We start from the raw sequence: 23,867 nt of genomic DNA on the forward strand, positions 1-23,867 counted from the left end.
ATCGGGCTGCATGTTGTAGTTCACAACAAAAGTTTCATATTCTTTGGGCAAGGAAGCAAAAATCAAATAAATAAGAAACTCATCCTTGAGCCCCAAATCTATTGGCTTTAGCTTTGAAGCCGTGTTGCTCATCTTTAGTATGTGCTATCTGATACCACCACTAGTGTATTTTTCATTGAATAATTTTTTGATCAAAGTACTGGTATAAGTCTTTGAAGAGCCAGTAAACTGACTCTTCACTTTCTTGAGGTATTCTGTGACGGTGTCACAATCTGGATTAGACCCCCTTATTGTATTTGAAATAGTAGACTTAGCCACCATCAAGCACTTGTGGTTTGAAATGTCCCATTTCTTATGTTCAAAATTACATTTCACCCGCACTTCTGCATGATCTCGTTGCCGAGCAGTGAAATCAGCATCAGATTCATTTTCTTCCCTCACCAGGTCCACTGGCTCAGTAGGACACGGGGAGGTAAGCGCTAGGTCATTTTTAGACAGCGTAAGTGCTAGTTCATGCTTCTCTCGCCATACCCTATAGTTGCCCCCTTCAAGAGGTGGTATGTGCGAGATAAATGTCATTGGGTTGTCCAGAAAAACACCGTCAGAGATAGTGAGAAAATATGACATCATAATTGCATGCTTTAATTTAACGATGGTCAAAATTAAAACATAAAACATTCTTATACACTAATTCTACATCACCGTTGTGCAGAAATAGAATTAATGCATGGAAAACTTATGAATAAACATTATAATATTATTATTATCAACATTGGTTAGAAAAATAATAATATCATAATTTACTAAATAAAATTTAACTGCTCTTCAAATTAAATTATCTCGTTAGTTCGAATTTAATTAGAAGATAATAAACATTAACTTTGCAGCGGAAACATGAAAAATCCTTTATCTACTTTTAAGAAGCATTTTACTGTACTCATTTACTCTCTGAAAAAATTATTCTGTTGATTCAAATTTTGTCAGAGATTTAAACTGGACAAAAACATCAAAAAATTGCTTCTGAATAACAATTCGTAAATGTTACTGTGCATTCGGACCGAAAATCACTCGCGCGCTGCGCGCTGTCGTGGCCCAACGACGAAAAATGGCCCGGTCAGCCGCGCGCGTCGCGCTGTCCCCGCGCCCAGGCCGCAACCTGGGCCTAGGCCGAGAATTCCCTCGCCCGCCTGGGCTGAAAGCTGGTCCAGCGAACGCCGACCGTCGGATCAAATCCAACGGCTGTACGCGCTGATCACCGGATCAAAACCGCCTGGCCGGTCGCGCGCGCCAGAATCCTAGCTCATTTGCCACTCCCCTTTCTCTCTCTACGCCACGGCGGTCGGTTCTCTCTCCCCTTCTCACCCAAAACATGGCGGCCGGAGAGAAATGGTGACGCCGCCGCGGGGCCCCTCGCCGGCGAGCGCGCTCGCCTGAGGCTAAGCGCGCCATCGTTGAGTGGCCTTGCGACGTTGCCCTGAGCCCGAGCCACCGCGGCGGCACTCTGTGCCAACGGCGCGTGGCTCGGCTCATTCTCCCGCGCGGCGGCGGAGCTATCTCCCCGCGCGACGGCGGTGCGACAGCGGTGGAGTGGCCTTGGTGAGTTGCTCTCCTGATCTGTCCATTCCCCTTCTAGGGTTAGGGTTAGCGTTTCGATCCGATTCGCAAATCGAATCCCCTCCTTCTACTTTCTCGTTTTGTCTGCCCCAAAAGCTAGATCTACGCTTAGTAAGACGACCCATACCATTGATAGAAATTACATGATCCACTAGCAGTAGATCTAATGGGTGTAAACTGTCATTTAGCATATGGTAAACCCTAGAACATGAACTAGTATGAGGTACTAGAGAGGGAGAGAGGTGCGAGTAGCAAACCATCGGCCGTCTTTGACGAAGACGAGCTGGCCATCGCTGGTGCGCGGTGGAGGTGCGGTGGTGACTCGGTGAGGGCGCAGTCGCAGGGCGGCGGTGCAGAGGTGGGGTGAAGCCGATGGCGGTGGTTCCCGTCGCTGACAACATCCCCTCTCTAGATCGGTTAGGGTTTGGGATGTAGGTGGGGTGTCTGGTGGCTCAGGTGAACCTCGTGCCTTGTGCCCCGGCCCATGCCTCTTTTTTTATGGTGTTGTGCGACGAGAGTCCACCAACCATGTAACGGTTGGACGCCCCTGATCTGGGCACAGATCCAATGGTTCAATTAACCGTTGAGCCAATTGGTTACAAAAGATGTATCACAAAGCTGAAAATCGATACATAAAACACTGATGGTTCATACTGCTAACGCCTATTGGGTTCAGAGGATCGAAAATCCGATAGCAGTTGATACACACGGGGTCCGTCAGTAAAATTAACGTGTATTCAGTGAGGGTTCGATTTCTCAGAGTTTCACTAGCTTGTTCACCGTCAGGCTAGAACGAGTTTATTCTACTAGACTAGATCTGACACTGTTGCACACATGGATGCGTCTACCAAACCCACATGTGGACATGCCCGTGGGTGATGGATGAGGCAGCATCATGCAGCATGCACGCAGGCTGCACCTCCTCTGGCTCCATGTGCAGCTGGGCAATACATGACACAGAAGAAGAATAGAGGATATATGGGTAAAGGAGGAGATCAAGCAGAACTTGTTTAAAGTAACTTAGTCCTCCAGATCCCCCTCTCTCTTCCAATTGAGGCAAAAAAAAAAAAAAATCTATCTCAACCTGCAATGGGAACACGAGGAAGGCCAAAAGATGCAGAGGCTGAATTGTATAGATCATCTGCAATGCAGATGCATAGTGACATACTACCAAGGAGAACAGAAGGGGTTCCTGGGATATGCACGCACGTCTGCTAGAGCAAAGAGTTTTTTTTTTCGAGGGAATGCTAGAGCAAAGAGTTACCAAGGAGAACAATGTGTAAAAGCGCACTTGGTTTATGCACGTACTCTGTGAATGCCAATTTCACATGTACAATAACTGGTGAAATGAGATCAGTAAGACGAAAGAATGTCACTTTGCGCAGAAAACTGAACACTGAACATATACTCGAGACATGCATTACAAACTTGCTGTCCAGAGGGCAATTACATGAGGATATCAGGATATGCACAGGCCTACTGTACAAGCTAGCTATTATTTTACAACAAACAGCAGCTAGAAGATCCGCGTATGTACAGTTTCCGGTTTGGCTTCACTGCTTGCCAGTTTTTTTTTTTTTTTTGAAACTACTGCTTGCCAGGTACTTGGTACACAAGGAAACTGCTGGTTACTGGTTAGAGCTACGTAACGGAACTTTCAGCGTTAATGTACAACTCCTGTACTAGACTCTTCCTTGGTTTTCATGTTTTCCGAAGGCCCCCAATCAACTCTTATTATTGATTGTTCATTCTCCATATTTTGTTCGGCTTACATTGTTTTGTTTCTTGCCTTTTGGGATTTGCGCTGAGTTAGCTTGTTAATTGCTCAGTAACCTGCCAACTGCACTGTTATCTCGTCTTGGCTTTCCTTCTCTGCACAAAAACGTACCAGTGGACACATTCAGAGAAGTGAAAGGAAAGAAAAAGAAAAGGCAACAAAGAAAAATTGAACGGCAACCCATGTCTAAATATAATGCAGAATGCAGATGCTAGGATAACAAACATCGAAGTAACATTCCAAGTTACTTCAGAGTAGGAAACAGACTTATCACATAGTTCTCAGTACACGTCCTCTTCCTAATATAGCCATATTGTGATTCCGGAGCAATTCAAATTCAAATTAACTTGATCCCAGGAAAACATAAAGTACACTATAACGTTCTTTCAAATTTGCTTCTTGGAAATGGAAGTATAGGTTTGATTAGAGAGTATCTTAGGCTAACATAACAAATATGAACACAAGAGAAAACTTATTCTTCTACAATTTCATAAGAATTCTTGAGTTAACACAAGAGCAACAGTCTGCTGAAGTATTGAATGCACAAATACTTACATGATGATTCTGGCTGCTATACTTCCGAGTCCCATCACGGTAAGCGGTATACCGTGCACCAGGTGAGACATGAGATATGCGCTGGAGAAACACTTGAATGTGATTGTAAATGCTGCAGGAAGCAGTAGCAGTTAACACCTAGCACACTCGAAGTTATAATGCAACCTAACTTTGGGAACAAGATGACAAAATTCATTTTGGGCACTTAAGGCCTTGTTCGGAATGATGGGGATCGAGGGGATTGACGGGGATTTTGACTTGTATAGAGGATAAAATCCCCCTCAATCCCCTTCAATCCCCACCAATCCCTTTCTAACTGTGTAAGAGAGGCGGAAAAGGTCACTTAAATAGTCAGGGGGGAATAAAAGCCATTTTGAAGGACAATTTTGAAGTCAGCAGTAAACCAAGGTATAATTGTGATTTTTCATTTAATGTTCTTCAGAACTTACTAAACTGTAGCATTGCATAGGTGTCCGAAGAAAAAAAATTACCTGAGCCGGTGCCTATTACATGTTGAAAAGAAGGCAACAAAACCATACAAAATGCTCCGTAGTGCACGGAAAATCTGAAAGAAAAAAAAGTCAAAGTAAGTTTCATAGATAGTTTGATGTATGCTTTGGCTGTGCCAACGAACTTCTGATACCTGATACAGAAGATCTTTCCACAGTGAGCCCCAGATGCTATTATCAGATGTAAGCACAGGTGATCTGGGAACAGATCCAACTTGATATAAGGCACTTAGTGTTGACCAGCTCTCCCTTAGAACACTGACAATATCAACAAAAAGATCCACTACAAAACTTGACAGCCCAATGACTAGTCGGAAAGGTGTAGCTAGTATCTCTCCAAGGAGCCAAATTATAGGGTACAGAGTTGAATTTACTGGTGACAGAAACAAAATTAGCATGGCATAAGAATCAAAACATGGAAGGAAAATGAAACAGATGATGTAAGAGGTTACAGCAACCATACCAATGCTAATCATAGTACTGAAGACAAACCAAAATGGCCAGATAATCATCTCCACTGTACCGATAACTACACTCCAAGACGTCTCCAGTGATACTATGACAACTGAACTGAGATATCCTACTGTCTCAGCACAAAGGTTCCACATTGGCATGGTAAGTTCAAAAACCTCCAGAATTGGTCCCGCAATTGGCTTTGTCAAAACACTAAGAACAGACTTAGCAGCACCCACAATCTTAAGAGACCATGTAAAAGCCTGCTGAAAGTTATGCAGGAAAAGCATAGTTCCAAGATACTTAAGTCTTGATATCATTTCCCACGTTTCTATCCAATCAAAGAAAGGGCCAAACAATCTTGAGGCAGTTGCCTTCAACATGGGCACATTCTTGTAGAGGTCATAAAATCCTATAAGAACAGTGATTAATGACATCAAGACATACAATGCTCTGGCAAGAGGGCACATCCATGGGCGATATATCTTGCAAAACACTGGATATGACTGAAGAAATATAATCCACGAAGGAAGGCCATACTCAAGTAGTGTTAACAGTCTGACGTCAGATAGTATGACTTCTTTCAGTCTGAATGGAAGGTCATGATCATCAAAGCGGAAACAGATTAGTACATCCTTATATGTGCTGGGCTCCAATAGAGGTTTAGCTTTCTCATTATCACTGTCACACGATGAACATGAAGATGACGAATGTGTTGGCGAGGCCACAATTTCTGTGTATGATTCTTCAGTCGAACTACTTCCGTCATCTGATTTTATTATTTTTCTTCTCTTGTAAGGTCCAGAGCAAGGAGGTGCAGTGTAAAATGAGTCTGTGAAACCTGATGACTCTCTGATGATATGAACATGGCTAGAATCATCACTATCACTTGGTAAATTCTCACTGTCCCATTCAGGTGTTAAGAAATCATTCTGAGCATCATAAAACATATCACCTGTACAGCAAGCGTATAAGTGCTCTGTACTACCAGCAATGAAGAAGAGAAAAAGGAAAGGGTTACTATCAGTGCTTTTACCATTAGAAGAGATGCTGTTCAAATAGTCCTGTAGGAGCTGACATTCAGAGGGATTTCCTGAGAACCAAGAAGTGATCAATGTTGAAGCTTGATTAACACTATCAAATTCCCATCTCTTCATTATTTTAGACTCCACAACCATTGATGTATCCGTCTACAATGATACTAAAAGAAATAAGTTTGTGGCTTTGTGCCATGAATTTAAAGTCATCAATATGATCCCTAACAGTAAGACTATCAACATTAATAGACTGTACCTGAAGTTCATTCAAATAATTGATGCCACGCACATCAGCCCAGTCTACCTCAAAAATGATAAAACCATATAAAGTCTGATGAAGCTCCCTGTTCAGTATACGGGCATCCTTCAACTTATTTACTTGAAGCTTCTTTTCCCGCATAGCCTCGTCGATCAAGGAATACCATCTGGAAGATTTATTCTGTAAATGGGGAGCAGATACCGAGCTTGTTGAGAATACAAGCTTTCCATCAGTTTCATCTCTCTTTCTCCTAATCCTAGAATTGGCGAAAGGGGAAAACCTTGACTGGAGCAAAAAACAACAGAATCAGAATGTTAGCAGTGCAGTGAAACTTAAGCAAGAAAGAGATACCGCAATAGGTGTGCATAAAGCAGCAGAACAACAGACCTTAGTAACCATCAATTGCCATAGATGAGCAGGTTTTGTATCCTGATCTAGCAACCATGGGCGGTTGTCGAGCAATATAAGGAACTTCTTGGTATGAGGGCACAGAAATATTGTCAGTTCTGCAAGATATGACTGTAAATCCCTGCATTTAAAATGAAAGAAAACCTTGTTTAGTTCCCATTCATAGTTGATAGAAATAAAAAATTACAAACAACAACAGGTTATCAGATCAGTGTAAAATCATTCCCCCACCCTAAAAAGCGTATTCCATCTTACATGAGTTAGGACACACAGTAACAGATGATAGAAATAAACATTGAGCTGTCAAGACCCAGAAACTAAATAGAAGCAACCATGGAACTGAAAGTGCAAAATGCTCACCAGCACAGCACTAATTCTCGTTTGCAAATACTGGCGCATGACGGGCAAAACATATCAGACATTCAGCTGTGAACTGCTTCTTTTTTAGTTTTTTTTCTGTCATTTGGTCTGTGGAGGTTCAAGTTCAAATATGAACGAAGAACTGAAAACACAGCACAGAAACCAATATATGCACACAACATACATACTGATCATCTCACAGGACGGAAGGTCACACGCAACAGAAGCCTGGGCAGTTTTTACTGGGACCACTGGATACGGATAGAATGAAAATTTTACTGCTACTCTACCGGCATTCGAACACAGTCCATGGATGTACAAGCTGGGAGGAACGCTATGAATGGCAAAATATATAAGGCTCCAGTGCACGGCAATTCTGACCATCTGTCGTTTCAACTAGCAATATTTCCAACAGTGGGTTTCCTTTCCATATGGCGACCACGCAAGTGTACCCCCCGAAACATCTACAGAAGCGAATAAAACTACCCATTCCCCGTTTTGTGACAATTCCTGTCCGTTTTCCAAAAACAGTATGTTGGAATTATCTTCGGAAAAAGTCTACATCACCCCCCCACCTTTCATACTTAGTCTAATTCACCCCCCAACTATGAAACCGTCTGTTTTACCCTCTGAACTTTCCAAAACCGTCTATTTTACCCCTGGGCGGTTTTCAGCGGCGGTTTTGCTACAGTAACACCGGGGTTGCAACAGTAACAGCGGGTTTGCTACAGTGTCGTCATCTTTGAATTTTTCTTTTTTTTATTTATTTTCGGTGAATTTTTGAAAAATCATAGAAAAATCATAAAATGAAAAATCTAATTTTATTGGACTCCACATGAGTAGATCTACATAATGAATATATAATACAGTATGCTTTAGTACAAATTTTTTTTATAGATTTAGATTAATTGGAAAATCTAATTTTATCTGTAATTAATTGGAATAATTCATAGCTGCAGCTTCTATGGTCCAATTGTGGTGAAATTTTTATGCTACACTAATTATTGTATGCTTGAACTATAGTAAAAATTTCATACTCATTGGACTATGTATAATTTAGTTATAGATAAATTCTAATTAATTACAGACGGTTTTGGAAAGTTCAGGGGGTAAAACAGACGGTTTCATAGTTGGGGGGTGAATTAGACTAAGTATGAAAGGTGGGGGGTGAAGTAGACTTTTTCCAATTATCTTCTGCAGGCGGCAGCACAAGCAAGAAAGTCATTTCTTTCAGGTAAAAGGGTCCATGCCAGTTTCACTGCAAGAACTAATGGCAAAATGTACTCAAACAAAAAGGAAAAATAATTTCAATTGTGCACGTATACGTCACTCGTCGAACATCTCTCATCCGCATAAACAACAAATCAACATGAAAACCAGATCACATTGCAACCTTAACGACCTTATCAGAAGTAAAACAACGCAATTCGCAACAGGAAAAGAGAGCGCCAAACGTCATTCCACTCCATTACTCCAATGAGCACCAATACGTCGCCGGCAAGCCGGCAAGCCGGCAACCGGCGGCCGGCGGTCTTATTGCGGGCAAACGAGCAACAATAGCACGACAAATTCCGAGCACATGAAAGAAAATCCCCGCGAAACACGTACCCGATTTGCAAGCTGGTGAGCGGGAAGAAATGCCGCTTCTCGCCGGCCCGCTCCATCTCGCCGCCGCAGCTTCCTCCTTCACCGTTGAGAAACGCCAGGTTCTTGCATCAAGCGGTAGATCAGACGCTGGAGACCCCAAATCCGGATGCGAGCATAGCGGAATCGGAGAGGCTTCCTCCTCAAGTACCTTCCTCGAGGTCAGCTCTGTCCTCCCATGGCGTCGTGCTTATCCGCATGCCAAGGTGGTGAGGTAGTACCACAGAGGCCGGAGTTAATGCCCGCGCGCGGGCGGTAAAGACACCGCCAGCCCGCCTCCCGTTACCCCACGCGGCACCAGATCGTCAATGGCTTCCTACTTCCAACACGCCGCCGCCGCGCGGTCTGGAGCTCCGCCCGCGGCAGGGAGGAGGGCGGTGACCGGATCGCGGCGAGGCGAGGCGCGGTGCGCCGGTGCCCCCCGCGGGAGAAGGCAGGCAGGCAGCCAACCAACCAGCGGCGGGCGCGGGGGTGCGGGCCGTGGCAGCCAGCCCTTTTGCTTTGGGTAACAACTTCTTTGCGTGAGCCCGAGACAGTTCGGATATTTACCTCCTGATGACATGTGGGGGCGATGCTTTCGCGGACCCCACGCGTCAGGCATCCCGCACTTTGTTTAACGCGGCGGGCGCGTTCGGCGCGGGGCGATAGCTGGCGGGCACAAATGTCAACGCACCGGCACCGCGTTACTGCTGGTGGGGCCCAGCCGGCGGTTTGTGTGCTTGCCCCACAAGGCAGCGTGATGCGCCTCCGCGGCTGTCGTCATCTCGTTTGGCACTTCTGCTTGCCGCGCGTCCAAGCAAAGGGAGCACTAACGAGCGCTGCCGGTTTCTCCCTGACGCGTGGGTTCAGCGTGCGTGGGACCACGCGCCAGTAGAAGGAGCTAGAAATGCTATGCGAGACTTGCCTAGGATCGTCTGCGTAGTTCAGTCCTGGAGTCCTTGGTGTGCAGCTTCTGACGTGCGCCGAGGGATGATGGGCCTTCGAGATGGCGTTTCGGCGCGAGCGCGTGAGGTGTGCGGTGTTTGGATAGATGCACGGAAGCGCGGAATACCATGGGGGCACGCAAGCAAACGAACGGCGTGCGCGTGACGCCTCGTGGGTGGAGCCGAGCGACGGGAAACGGAGTTGTTGCTTTGTAGAAATAGATATAAGTATGAGAAGGTTAAAGTTACTTTTGGATAACAAATCCAACAATACTTTTATTGCTTTATTTACTAACTTTTTTACGACAATTTCTGTTTACTTAATTAAACATAAACATTTAAATATATAGCCTTAGCTAGTATAACTGGTTTAGCCGGTAATATAACAGCTTTGACTGATAGTATATCATTCTTTGTCAAATCGAATTCATCTAAGGTCCGACTTACTTTTCAGAGAGGAGAGACATGAACTTGTTTTAGGCGTAGAAAAGGCATACGGTATGAAAGATTTCTTGAAAAGAGGTAGGGAGTGGTCTCGCTGCTAAGGGAGAATGGAGGCCTAGCAAGCTAAAGAACCCACTTTATATTTTAGTGAGAGCGAGAATAATATAACTTTGAATTGTTAATTATATCTCGATAGATGTATAGTATAAATTCTATGTATCTTGAAAATCAAACGATTTACAATTTAGAACTAATGGAGTAGTTCTTTCTTTATTTCACTGATGGAGTAGTGAAAAGACAGAATCCTTTCATGCAAACCTTACCGAGATGGCACGATAAACAATCCCCCATGTCCTGCGCATTATCGAAGGGGTGAATTTCAGACTCATGCCAGCATATGGTTGAACATTCTCAAAAAAGAAAAAAAGAACAACAACATGATTGAAGTATCCGTGGTGGCACATAGGATAATTGAGCCTTCTACTTGTCTTAATCGTGCCTGCAAAAAAAAGGTCAAGTGGCTTATCAAGGTACGCACTGACATGTTAGTGCTAGTTTGGTCTCTGCTACGAAAAGGGGGAATTGATTGAGCCCTTGTTTATATGCCATCCAAATTCCAAGTTTTTTCACTCTCTCTCCATCACATCAATTTTTAGCCGCTTATATGGAGTATTAAATGTAGGTAAAAAAATAACTAATTACACAGTTTAGTTGGAAATCACGAGATGAATCTTTTGAGCCTAGTTGGTCCACGATTGGACAATATTTATCAAATAAGACGAAAGTGGTATTATTCATCGGGTTCAAAAAAAAAAAATTTGCAGAGTGAACCAGGCCCTAGTTTTGCATTCTCCACATGGCGTATCCTTGGTAAATCCAAAAGCATATCCGGCGTGCCACGCGGATATGCCGACACGGCCAGATCGGGCTGGAGCGAAGAACAAAGGCCTTGCTGAGCCGATGGGCCGTTGGCCACATCATTACTAGTCGTTAGTACTAGTCAACAAAAGAGCAGACGAGTCGCGTCCGAGTCCAATCCGTTTCCTGCTACGGGCAAGGCAGGCCCAAAGAAATCACATTGGCCCATTACCGGAGAAGACACAGCCCAGTACTGTATGACTACTGCACGACGGTTTTCCTGGCTTATACAGCCTTAAATACCCATCTCCAGCAATATTAGCACCCCTCCGGCTCCCCAGTTCGTTTGCGCACCCAGCTTCGCCGAGGCTGCAACACAAGCTCTCGACGAGTCGAGGGTTCTCTCACCGCGCCCAAGCCACGCCGCCGAGTTTGTCGACCAGTAAGGAGGTCCCGAAACCCTAGTACCGTCGCCGCGGCCGCCGCCAAAATGCCTCGCCGCAGCCGCGAGGAGGAGGAGGAGGCGGTCGACGACATGGAAGAGGAAGAGGAGGAGGAGGAGGAGGAGGAGGAAGAGAGGGGTGGGAAGAGATCGCGAGCCGGGGGCCACGGGAAGCGGTCGCGTGGCGTAGAGAGCTTCATCGACGACGCGGCCAGCGAGGACGAGGACGCGGACGAGGATGACGACGACGACGACGACGATGATGACGACGATTACGGGGGCGGCGGCCGTGGGCGTGCCTCCAAGAGGAGGCGGTCGTCGATCCTGATCGACGACATGGCCCAGGTCGACGACGACGACGACATCGACGACGATAGTTCGGATGTCGAGCCCGGTGAGTCGGTGATTGCCCTATCGATCGGGTTCCAGTAGAATCGCTCGGTTGATCTTATCATATCGTAATTTGCAGAGTTTACCGTGAAATTACCCGATTTTGCACCGTTTGCTTTCATTTTATGCCGTGCATCGGGCCATAGCTGACAAATGCATTGTTAGTTTCTTCTCTGGGCTAATAATGTGGACGTAAGGACATTGATTCCATTTGGGAGTTGTCAGGAAAAAAAATGCAGAATCGTTTACTTGTCCGTTTATAGTTTGATTCTGTGCTTTTATAAGACCCGTCAGCTAGGTTTTTAACGAGGTTGTGTTGGTTTAGTCGCATTACATAGTGATTGTTTCTGCAGACCTTTTGCAACCCTCAAAGTTTAGAGCCGAACTTCATTTATTTCGGGGATTTCATATTGATTTGGAGATCTTCTCGAAGGAAGCACCTAGTTCCTGCTCCATAAATCTTATCAATTGTCAACCTTATGTTTACACCTACCCCTGAAATACTCGAGGACTTGTACACCCAGTTAACAGTATACCAGTGTGGAGAGAATCGTTTTCCAAGAAAATATAGGATTTCTACATTAGTTGTATGTGTTAACTATGTTGTTGCTTTTGTCATTCTCCTGTTTCCAACGGATAGCGTTCAGTGCCTCAGTTGGACAATGTGAATGTTATACTTAATTGATTGCTAAATTGCAATGACATTCCTGTGGTTAAATAGAACCAGGATGCAGTTTACCATGACTACTTTTGTGTTCGAGTCGTCATTAGAGAGAAGCACAGGCAAGGAAACATCTGTGTCATTGCCATGACTTGTGCACCTTTTGCCTTTTATCAGGCTTTATTGACGATACTGATGCTGGGGTTGAAATTCGTCACAATGATGTGGTAAGGAGGTGTATTCCTCATTCTAGCTCTATGTTGGAAGACAATGAGGATATGCAAGAGATTGTGAGGCGACTACAAAATAGATATAAAGAAGCATCCCATTTTGATTATGACGAGGAAGTTACCGAGGTTGAACAGCAGGCTCTCTTACCATCAGTGAAGGATCCAAAGCTTTGGATGGTGAAATGTGCGGTAGGTTAGCTGCAAGTTCTAGAAGAATAAGATCTGCTCCAACATTTATTCTCTGTACATATGAACACCACTAATATCTTATTATGACTTCAGACCGGACATGAGCGGGAAACAGCGGTTTGTCTAATGCAAAAGTTCATTGATAGGCCAAATCTCCAGATAAAATCTGTTGTTGCACTAGAACGCCTAAAGAATTTCATTTACATTGAAGCAGAGAAAGAAGCCCATGTCAAAGAGGTAAGTGGTGCTTCACTTGACAGTTTTATTCATTTTGGTACTGTGTTTTAACTGAACTTAATTTCAGGCTTGCAAAGGTTTGCGGAACATCATTGCTTCAACAAAACCAACTTTAGTTCCTATAAGAGAAATGGCTGATGTCCTTTCTATCGAGAGCAAATCTGTTGACCTTTCAAGTGACTCGTGGGTTCGGATGAAGCTTGGTATGTATAAAGGTGATCTTGCTAAGGTATAAAGGGTGATCTTTGCTGTCTCCAGTCCCTTAGAATACACGCGAGAGCCATTTATAAAGTTTTAAGAAGAAATTCATGTTTAAAGGGGTTTACAATCAAAGGAGCTACTTCCTGTCCTAACAGGCTTTCTCTGTATTTTGTTTTGACTACCTTTAGGTTGTTGATGTTGACAATGTGGGCCGAAAGGTTACTGTTAAGCTCATTCCTAGAATTGATTTACAAGTGCTGGCAAATAAACTGGTAAGTTTATTCTTACTAGCAATATATCTGAGTTTTATTGTTCAGCAAAACTTACGTAAAACTGTATGGTATTGCATCTTCTGTGGACTGGGTAACTTTTTATAGGTTTTACATGATTATTATGTTATTTTAACACATGATCTCAGGGTTTCCTTTCTTGTGAGATTCTGATTAGTTTTCTTGCAATGGTATTCAAAATGTTACTGAGGCCTACATATCTAGAGGAAGTTTTCTATATCCCATCTTATGGGAAAAAAGTTGTCTTTTCTTTGTCATGCTCCTTCTGGTGTTTGCTCGTCAAATCACTTTGCTTGATGAATGAATATTCTGGTCTTTTCAGGATGGGCAAGAGGTCCCGAAGAAGTCATTCATTCCACCACCAAGGTTCTTTAGTGTCGATGAGGCGAGGTGCTTTTCATCCCTGTTATCATTGTAATAGTGTTTTTTATTTGTATTTATTGCCTTTTGCTGTTATTTGCTAACTCAAATGAAACAGGGAGTTGCACATCCGTGTTGACAGAAGGAGGAATAGAGATTCTGGGGAATACTTTGATGTTGTCGGTGGTTTGCTGTTCAAAGATGGTTTCTTGCACAAAACATTCTCTATAAAATCGATCAGCACGCAAAATATTAAGCCAACATTTGATGAATTAGAGAGATTCAAAAAACCTGGTGATGACCTCAATGAGGATGTGGCTAGCTTGTCCACTCTGTTTACAAATAGAAAAAAGGGCCACTTCATGAAAGGTGATGCTGTAATTGTTATTAAGGGTGACCTCAAGAACTTAAAAGGCTCTGTTGAGAAGGTGGAGGATAGTACTGTGCACATTCAACCAAAACTAGCTGGGCTTCCGGTAGTTACTCGCAGACTGTTACTATTTTAAGGATGATTTAATTACAATATTTGATCAATATTTACGTAGGATTCTTTCCTTCATAATCACAGGGAACACTTGCCTTCAGTGAGACGGATCTCTGTAAATATTTCAATCCTGGAGACCATGTAAAAGTCATATCTGGAGTTCAAGAGGGTGCGACAGGCATGGTTGTTAAAGTGGAAGGGCATGTTTTGATCATTTTATCAGACGCTACCAAAGAACATGTGAGATATTTTTGCTTTTCTGATGTGTTAATAGCTGCTTAGCAAACACCTTTTTTGGAGGTATATGCACTGACCTTTTACTGCCTCTGTGATTATAGATCCGTGTGTTTGCAGACCATGTTGTGGAGAGTTCTGAGGTCACCACAGGAGTTACCAGGATTGGTGATTATGAATTGCACGACCTTGTTCTTCTTAAGTAAGTTATTTTTCTTAGTGAACCATTATTGCTCGAGTTTTGTATTATTGAATTATATCTTTTGGTAGATATGATTGCTTTCCTTAACTATATATATCTATGGTTAATCTTTAGTGACCATATTTCTAGATCTGAGATCTGGATATTGTTTCTTACATGAGGTTCTATGGCATTCATGCTAGGATCCTGTCTATATATATATATATACACACACACACACACACACACACACACACACAATAGTAGTTAAGGAAAGCAATCATATCTACTGAAAAACAATCTGGTAACAATTTCTTCTGAATGGATATGAACTAATTCATTCCTCTCAACTTTTCAGCAATTCATCGTTTGGGATTATTATACGGTTGGAGAGTGAAGCATTTCAGGCAAGCAGATTGTATCTATCTTGTTTCATGGATTTCATGATTTATGTACTAATATATTGACCTTAATATACAACTAGGTTCTGAAAGGTGTGCCTGATAAACCTGAATTGGTCCTTGTAAAACTGAGAGAAATAAAATGTAAGATTGATCGACGCACATCGGCAAAAGATCGGTACAATAACATTGTGTCAACTAAGGATGTTGTGAGGGTTGCTGAAGGAGCATGTAAGGTGTGTCTAACTTCACATGATCTTGTACGTTTCAGTTTGTATCAGAAGATATGATTGTTTTGAGTATATTTTATATATCTATTTTTTTTCTTGATAGGGAAAGCAAGGCCCTGTGGAACATATACACAGAGGCATACTTTTTATCTATGATCGCCACTGCCTTGAGCATTCAGGATTTATCTGTGCAAAAGCACAATCATGTTTCCTTGTTGGGGGGTCAACTGGCAGCCACCATGGGAATGTATGTGCTACTGCTAATATATACTCAAGAGCTGGTCAATCCTTAAAAACTGCAAACATCAGTAACTATTACATTATTTAGTTTGAAAACATGTAGTATATGTGTGTATTCAAAATACTTGCAAAATCTCTTATATATGAAGGATTTTAAGAATATATTCTTGAAGAAATTAATGGTCAAAGATGCACATAAAAAAAAACCGTGCAAATGTTAAATATGTCAAGTATTTATGACCGGCAGGAGTATTAATGTACTTTAGAATTTAGAATACTGTGTCTGACCATACCTTTTTGTTATCTTACGCAGGCCATGGATAAAGCAGATCCACATTTTCATGCTTTTGGCTCTCAAGCAAGGATTTTGCAGTCTCCAGGGAGGCTGCCCCCAAGAGGACCTCAAATGAATTGTACGTATGTATTTAAGTTGAAAAAAATATCTGCTGTTATGGGTTCCAGTAGCCTCTTTATTTATCCGTAGCAAATTGAGTCAGTTCCCTTGTGTTATACAATAATGCATGCCTCCTATGTTATTCAGCTGGTGGAAGGTTTGGAGGGAGAGGCAGTGGTGGCAGAGGGAATGATACCCTGGTGAACAGATGTATCAAAATTAGATCTGGGCCATATAAGGGATATCGTGGCCGTGTTAAAGAATTAACTGGTCTGCTTGTGCGTGTAGAGCTTGAATCGCTGATGAAAATTGTCACAGGTAAGTCTGTTGCAAGTGTACTTTTTTTTGAAACGAAGGTGTACTTGTTTCTCTCATGTTTAGTTCTAATATATTTATTGTGCGAATATATAGTTAAGAGGGAGGATATCGGCGAAACAGCTGCTGTTGAAACACCATTTCGGTAACTTTTCATTTTTGCTCATCATCCATATTTCTATATTTGGTTGACCTGTTTAGTTTCATTTGCTGACGAGTTGTATAAGCAGTGAAACTTGTTATTCAAGGGGTGTTGAAACACCTGTGCATCCATCTCGAACGCCACTACATCCTATTCAGACTCCGATCCGGGATCCTGGAGGTGTGCATTACATGCTTTATTACACTTTGTTTAAGAGTAGATTACTAAAATTTACTTAGTAAACATTTGGCATTTTGGGAATGAACATGAGGTCCGCATGATTTGCTTTGACTGTTAATTTTATCTTCTCTTAGCATTAACCATATTATGCAAGAGTCACCTTTTCTGGGCTTCCACATGTATTGTGTTCCCTAAAAAGTTAGGAAAGCTGGACGGTATGATCCCTAGTTTGATAGAGAAGTACCATAATTCTGCTGCACCTACTTTGATTACTTCAAGAGGATTTGAGTATTTGTGTTATTCGATCTCTATGGAGGCAACCACTTTTGTTTGTTGCCTAGCACTTGAACTGATATCAGTAAGCACTCTTATATTTTGGTTCCATTTTCAACCAACACAACCGGATAAAATGACGTATATGTTTAGTTGCTGCCATTTTGTTGGATCATGTATTTCTTCATTAATTTTTCTGGTAACCATATTATATTATTTCTACAGCGACCCCAGTTCGAGATGTAATGAGAACTATGCCTAGTCGAGCCTGGGTGCCATTGAGTCCTCACAGGTCTGTATGTCTTTTTGCAGAATACAAATTAATATAAATTTGCTAGATGCACATTGTCTTATAAGCTGATAGCTTGAGCTATGAATAAATCAGCTTAAGAAAATCATCTCGTTTAAATTTTGGCAATAGCCTCTATAGGTTGCTTACTGTTTCTGTTATTGACAGGGACAACCGGGAAGATGGAGATTCCACTTGGGCAAGCAGTCCAGCCTACCAGGTTTAGTGAGCCACTTTCTTGTAATTATCTTGGAGATCATTAAACTTTTTGCTGGCAACTGATTGTGTTTCTCCATCTCTGTTTTTTTCCTTAAAAAAATCAGCCAGGAACTCCACGACCTCGACCATACGAAGCTCCCACTCCTGGGTCAGGGTGGGCAAGTTGGGGTGATGCGTCGGTGAACACCCCAAGCACGAATGTTCCCTCAACACCTATTGGTCAACCGATGACCCCGGATCCTGCCTCCTATTTGGTTGGTACTCCTAGTGGCCAGCCGATGACTCCAGGCTATGGTGGAATGGAACTAATGTCTCCCGTAATAGGTTCAACCTTGCCCTTCTCTGTACTGTTGCATTTGCAGTGAAAGACATTCTACAGTCAGGATCATATTGAGCTGAATCAAGTCGTCAATGGATCATCAATCTGGAGGCACTTAAATGAATCCTTGTTGTCCAAATTCTTGCAGGTGGCGAGGCTGAGGGAAGCTGGCTACTGCCAGATGTTTTGGTGAACGTCTCCAGGGGAGGTGATGAGGTCAGCAATGCTGTGGTGAAGGAAGTGCTCCTGGTATGTGGTTACATTGGTTATGAGCGCATGTGAACCTTTGTTTACCTAACGTTTTTCATTTGCTTTGCAGTGCTAACGTCTCTGAGAATCTGAATGGATCATGTCGTGTATCCCTTGGGCCATTGGGTGAGGGAGATGAACTGATCGTCACTGCAAACGAGCTAGAGGTGGTCAGGCCAAAGAAAAACGAGAAGCTCAAGATAATGAATGGCTCCTTGCGCGGAGCCACTGGAAAGCTCATTGGAGTTGATGGGTCTGATGGCATCGTGAAGGTGGAAGGTAGCTTAGATGTGAAAATAGTGGACATGGCGATTCTGGGCAAACTGGCAGCTTGAGGAATCTGCACAGTCGAGATTCTTAGTTCATATCTAACTTTAGCATAGTTTAATTTAATTGGTTTAAGTACTCAAAATGCTGTTAGCTATTGTCGTCGTTAGTTTCTGTATATGTTATCCGGTGCTGAGAAGCAATTTGGATGTTCAAAAGGTAACTTTCACCGTCAGGTGTTAGCTGATGCTTTCTGGATTTGTTCCACAGAAACCACTGACTGACTCTGAAAAACAAAAGTACAACAAAGCCTAAATTGATTGTCACGCTTCTTATCTTGCTGTTTTTGCTTCCTTCCGGTGGGTCCAACTTGAACGCAGACAAAAATAACGGTAATGCTGCTTGTAGCTCGTCTGTCCGTCTGGATGGACCCATATAAGTTGTATGCTCGCCCTCGCTTGCGCCGCGCGGCCCCACCCATGCCCGTGCAGCCTGCCGCCCTGCCCACGCCGCATGCCCCCTGCCCGGACTCGCGTCTCCCGTCGCGGCCGTGCTCTATCTGCCTGCCCCTGCCGGGGTCTGTGCCACCGCCGAGCTCCTCACCGGCGACCTCCACGCCACTCCACGGCATCAAGCTCCGCGTCAAAGAGCCTCTATTCATCCAAGCAGCAAGCAGATGCTACGTTAAAAATGCATGTTGCAATAGTATGTTTCAAGTGTTTCAGATATTTCAGAGGTATGTTGCAAGTGTTGTATATCGATGCTGCAAAAGTAGTTTGGGATGTTGCACATGTTGTAATAGCTATACACGTATGTTTGAAGTGTATGTTCCAAATGTGGTGTCTGTTCCAGACGAATATTGCAAGTGTTTTATCCGGACATTGCAAAGGTAGATCTAGATGTTGCATATGCATGCATGTTGCAAGCATATGTTTCAAGTGTTTTCAGGCGTTTCATACGTATGTTTGCAAGTGTTTCATCAGGATGTTGTATATGTTTGCAATGGTTTTCAAATATTTTTTAGATATTTTCGTAAGTGTTTCAGACGCTTGTTTCAAGTGTTTCATTTGTCTTCTTTGTATGTTGCAATTGTTGCATCCGGATGTTTCAAAAATAGATGGGATGAGCGATGACCGACCGGGGTTCGAAGGCAGGCCCGCAAAGGGCTCGAGGCCGCCTCGCGTCAAATAGAGCCAAGGGAAAAAAATGCAGATGAGCCCCAGTGGCCCTCGTCCGATCCGCTCAGAAGTGAACAAAGTCATCTTGACCTTCTCGTTCGATCCTAACCTCGAGCAAAGCCCACAGAATCTCCATCGACGGGAGACCAGCAGGCCACCTGAGTCGGTCTCCGGAACGACTCGGGCATCTGCCGAGAGGTGGGTTAAGGAACAGTGGAATGCCACATGAGGGCTATGTCGACCCCGTCATGAACGACGGACCCGGATTCCACTCAGACATGCCCGGAAGCGAGCTCGCCGAGTACGACACTCGAGCCATCGAGGCAAGTATCGTTAGCTCAACCCCTCCGGTTGTGGAAACCGCGGATGGGGTGATGCATAAAACTCGCCTGACCCATATTGAGCCCAATGGGGCTCGGGGGCTCAAGCTGCCAGGTCCCTACTTAGGAACCAGACCGACTGCACAGGTTGCAGTCGGAACGGACACGGGCGAACACCTTGACCGGAAGGAACACAAGAGTCCGTAGTCCCAGAAAAGAGTATCAAGGTGCTCAGCCTCCGACCGACTCTCTAGCTGGTTGCAGGCTCGGGGGCTACGCCCACCTCCGTCTCGCCCGACCCTTGAGTTCGCGCTCTGTCTCGCCCGACCCCTCGGCCGTAGGCTCCGTCTCGCTTGATCCTTGGGTTCACCCTACGTCTTGACCGACCTCTCGGTCGTGGGCTCCATCTCGCCTGACCCTTGGGTTCGTGCTCTGTCTCGCCCCGACCCCTCGGCCGCGGGCTCCGTGTGTGAACAACCCCTTCATGGCTTCACAGAAGTCCCAAAGGGCTCGGGGGCTCCTGTCGCGTTCATAAACCTAAGGTCCCCAATGGACTCGCTTTCCTGTAGAACCCGGTCCAGTAGGCGGCGCAGCGACAACGCGCGCCTAGACCAGCCCAGATACATAATGACAGGCCGAGACAATGATCCGGTCCCCGACCGAAAGGCCTGGCCAAGGTGGGACCGCAGTCCAACTCCGACCGAGGATACGCCAAACCTCTACTCGCTGCTCTTTCCCGACCGACACGGTCGGGACTAACTGGGAACGACTGACCAAGGACACACGCTCGGTGAGGGTCCAGGATCAGACGGCGCTCAAGTCAGCCGTAATATTGAGGACCATACCCTACCATGCCTTGCGCACCTGCAGGACAATGCCACCAGGTCATGCTAGACGGACACTATACAACCTTCCGAACGTGTCAGAGCACAAACAGTATTGTAGGCATCGATATTTGTCGTACCAGGCGAACATGGTAGAGCTTGCCAGATGCGTCTGAACATAAACAATATTGTGGGCACCAACGACCGTCTCGTACCCGACAGCGTGGGCAACAAGACTAGGTAGCACACATGTACACTCTCTCTTTTTCTCTGACTTGTAAGGCCATCCCTTTCAACTATAAAAGGGATGCGCTCTCTCCCAATAGGGGGGCTAGACAACTCGAAGACTCGACGACCTGAGGACTCGAACAGCTCAATAGCTCTAGAACTCGACAGCTATACAGAACATACGCTCCAATACTTAGCGCACATTAGTGCACCCGTCACTCTTTTTCATTTGGTTCAGAGTTTGATCGAGTCTTTAACACCCTCTTCTCATTCCTACTCGTTTGTAACCCCATAGCAAACTTTGAGCACCTTGGCTCAGAAATAAAGTCATCGATCGACTGAAACTGGATGTAGGGCACATTGCCTGAACCAATATAAATCTTGTGTCATTGAGTGCTAGGCCACATCCGATCATAACGCACGACCAAACTATAAATATTTACTTGTTGGTCACTTTTCGTACCGACAGATTCTCTGACTGAAATTGATTCTCTAAGATAAATTATGTGCATACAGTGATTTTGTGCATGAAGTGAATCGGGAGAAGCTACTTTTTCCAGCTCTCAAACCATAGTTTATTTCAGAGAATCACTTCACAAAATCAGCAAAGAATCACTTCTCAGTAAAAAAACTGTTTGGCAGAGCTCTTTTTGCTTCATATTCCCTATGGAAGCTAATTCTCTCATAGAAGTGATTGTCCGACTAAAATTGACTCTCTAAGATAAACTATGTGCATACAATAATTTTGTGTGTGAAGTCAATCAGGAGAAGTTAATTTTTTCGGCTCTCAACCCCTAGTTCATTTCAGAGATTCACTTCTCAGTAAAAAACTGTTTGGCTGAGCTCTTTTTGCTTCATATTCCCTATGAAAGCTAATTCTCTCAGAGAAGTGATTGTCTGACTAAAATTGATTCTCTAAGATAAACTATGTGCATGCACTGATTTTGTTCGTGAAGTGAATCAGGAGAAGCTATTTTATTCAACTCACAGCTCCTAATTCATTTAAGAGAATCACTTGACAGAATCAGTAAATAATCACCTCACAGAATGAGCCTGGAATCACTTCTCAATAAAAACTATTTTGGAAAAGCTTCTCCTCGGGTACCGTTCAGTTGGCAAAATTTTTGGCGAAATGCCATTGTAATACTTTCGTTGTTATTTGACAATTAGTGTCCAATCATAGTCTAATTAGGCTTAAAAGATTCGTCTCGTGAATTTCATCTAAACTGTGTAATTAGTTTTATTTTTTATTTATATTTAATGCTTCGTGCATGCGTCCAAAGATTCGATGTGACGGAAAATCTTAAAAAAATTAATATTTTGGAGTGGAACTAAACAGAGCCTGCGTCAAGCCTAAAAGTTGCTCCGGGAGTTATTATTATTACTGGCTTCTGTTGGAGGACTGGTGCATGTTGAAGTGAGTGCTCCGAGCTGAACTAGGCTCATGAACTCAATAGTGTGGATGCACGAGATGTTTGGACCGGAAAGCGGCGCAGCTATTCAGCTATTCCAGAAGCTAGGGCCTGTTTAGTTCCCCTCTAAAACGCCAAATTTTTCAAGATTCTCCGTCACATCGAATTTTTGGACGCATGCATGAAGCATTAAATATAAATAAAAAAATAAAACTAATTACACAGTTTAGACGAAATCCACGAGACGAATCTTTTAAGTCTAATTAGACTATGATTGGACACTAATTGCCAAATAACAACGAAAATGCTACAGTGTCGCTTCGCCGAAAATTTTGCGAACTAAACTGGGCCTAGGTTCGATCTTCGATCCCTACACAGTGTCGCACGATCTGCACGCCTGACTAGAGACTGCCGGCACATGACCACGAAGACAGAGACGACGCTCTCCTGGTCTCCTCGAGCAACCGTGCGCCTATTTGTTATACGGGGTCATGCACGGGGCAAAAAGATGATGCGTCTTCCTCTTGGTGCCGACGAGCTGAGGCGACGACCACAGACCGGCAAATCACGGGCCATAAATATCATGGCATTTTCTTCAGTCGACGATTCGCTTCAGGTGAGCCGCAACCGCAATGCCGTCGTGACTTGTTGCGGAAGCTTCTGTTGTTTTCAGGAAGGAACAGCAGGGAGACGGCACGCGGGGTTGTTGGACAGGGGGTCGCGCTAGCGTTTCTGAATTGGCTTCGACTACCTCATCCCCTCCCCTCCTCACCGGTAGTAGCTTCCAACTGTTTCTGGGCCGACGCCCAAAAACGCGCAACGTGCTTCTTCCGTTCAAATACTCATACAAATTTGTTCCATTTTTTTTTGCCTTTTTTTTAATTTGTTCCCGTATAATGTTAGCTGAGAAATGGTTCCCATCTAGTCTGAGATAAAAAAAATTGCTCAGATATTCAAATAAAGATGATCGAAACGAACTTTTCATTGAGGTTCAAATTGGAACAATGAAGTGCAGGATACACCAATGACATCGAGCTCGAAACAAGGTAACTGTGCCAGGTTTACAAAGTAAACATTTTCTGATACAAATAGAACATTTTTTTCATGAAAGCTGGAATATTTTTTTTCACGAATCCAAGGCGGGCGACGTTTGATGCTAAATGAAAAAAAAATGTTATAGGCTCAAGAGAACAATATTCTAAGTTCAAAAAAAAATGTTCAATAATGGTGATTTTTTTTTGAATGGGACTAAATGGTGAATTGAATAGTCATTTAGCCTATCTAATTACGTTTAACTCTATTCTGTTTAGGTCGGTTTTTTTCTTTTTGGCCGTTTAAAGGGTTAAACCATTTTTGCAAACTCTACCCTATGAGCACCTTCAAAGAACTGAGCCGATAGATTTCGAGGTTCACGAAGTCAGCATAGGCGCCTCGTTGTCGACGGAGACGCCGTCCACCATTGAAAGCAACCATTTTTGCAAACTCTACCCCTATGAGCACCTACGTCGTCTGCCACTGAAAGCATAGCGCCGTTAAATTCTTGAATAAATCCAATAAAATACGTGCACCCTGTACCAAGTTGATGACTTAAACCTGGGTGGACAGGTTCCACCACGAGGAACCCAACCAACTGGCTATGATCTTTTT

At 43.7% G+C, this 23,867-nt stretch overlaps 2 protein-coding genes across 6 annotated transcripts; one reads left to right on the forward strand and one right to left on the reverse strand.

Annotated features, from left to right (window-relative positions):
• Nucleotides 1-2,954: 2,954 nt before the first annotated feature.
• Nucleotides 2,955-9,129, reverse strand: LOC136474979 (uncharacterized). 3 transcript variants are annotated; one of them, XM_066472538.1, is made up of 9 exons: nt 8,768-9,129; nt 8,581-8,681; nt 6,592-6,733; nt 6,202-6,489; nt 5,945-6,098; nt 4,590-5,863; nt 4,438-4,511; nt 3,947-4,058; nt 2,955-3,486 (listed from the first exon to the last, which is right to left on the reverse strand). In XM_066472538.1, the coding sequence occupies exons 2-9, from the start codon at nt 8,634-8,636 to the stop codon at nt 3,463-3,465; spliced, it is 2,124 nt and encodes a 707-aa protein (XP_066328635.1). In that variant the 5' UTR covers nt 8,637-8,681; nt 8,768-9,129; the 3' UTR covers nt 2,955-3,462. The 3 variants fall into 3 exon arrangements, with proteins under 3 accessions (XP_066328635.1, XP_066328636.1, XP_066328634.1); XM_066472539.1 differs by having other exon boundaries at nt 4,590-4,828; nt 4,919-5,863; nt 8,581-9,129; XM_066472537.1 differs by having other exon boundaries at nt 8,581-9,129.
• Nucleotides 9,130-11,190: 2,061 nt separating this feature from the next.
• On the forward strand, nt 11,191-18,531 carry LOC136474980 (putative transcription elongation factor SPT5 homolog 1). 3 transcript variants are annotated; one of them, XM_066472540.1, is made up of 21 exons: nt 11,191-11,677; nt 12,512-12,753; nt 12,847-12,990; nt 13,058-13,219; nt 13,380-13,463; nt 13,804-13,871; nt 13,960-14,317; nt 14,410-14,565; nt 14,664-14,761; nt 15,099-15,147; nt 15,225-15,377; nt 15,475-15,618; nt 15,925-16,024; nt 16,153-16,323; nt 16,417-16,465; nt 16,551-16,642; nt 17,141-17,207; nt 17,373-17,424; nt 17,528-17,747; nt 17,891-17,992; nt 18,085-18,531. In XM_066472540.1, exons 1-21 carry the CDS (start codon nt 11,332-11,334, stop codon nt 18,324-18,326), a joined length of 3,099 nt encoding a protein of 1,032 aa, XP_066328637.1. In that variant the 5' UTR covers nt 11,191-11,331; the 3' UTR covers nt 18,327-18,531. The 3 variants fall into 3 exon arrangements, with proteins under 3 accessions (XP_066328637.1, XP_066328638.1, XP_066328639.1); XM_066472541.1 differs by having other exon boundaries at nt 17,891-17,991; nt 18,062-18,199; XM_066472542.1 differs by having other exon boundaries at nt 17,891-17,958; nt 18,062-18,179.
• The last annotated feature ends 5,336 nt before the right edge of the window (nt 18,532-23,867 follow it).

The sequence above is a fragment of the Miscanthus floridulus genome, chromosome 8, assembly GCF_019320115.1.
Source record: "Miscanthus floridulus cultivar M001 chromosome 8, ASM1932011v1, whole genome shotgun sequence".
Taxonomy (NCBI): Eukaryota; Viridiplantae; Streptophyta; class Magnoliopsida; order Poales; family Poaceae; genus Miscanthus; species Miscanthus floridulus.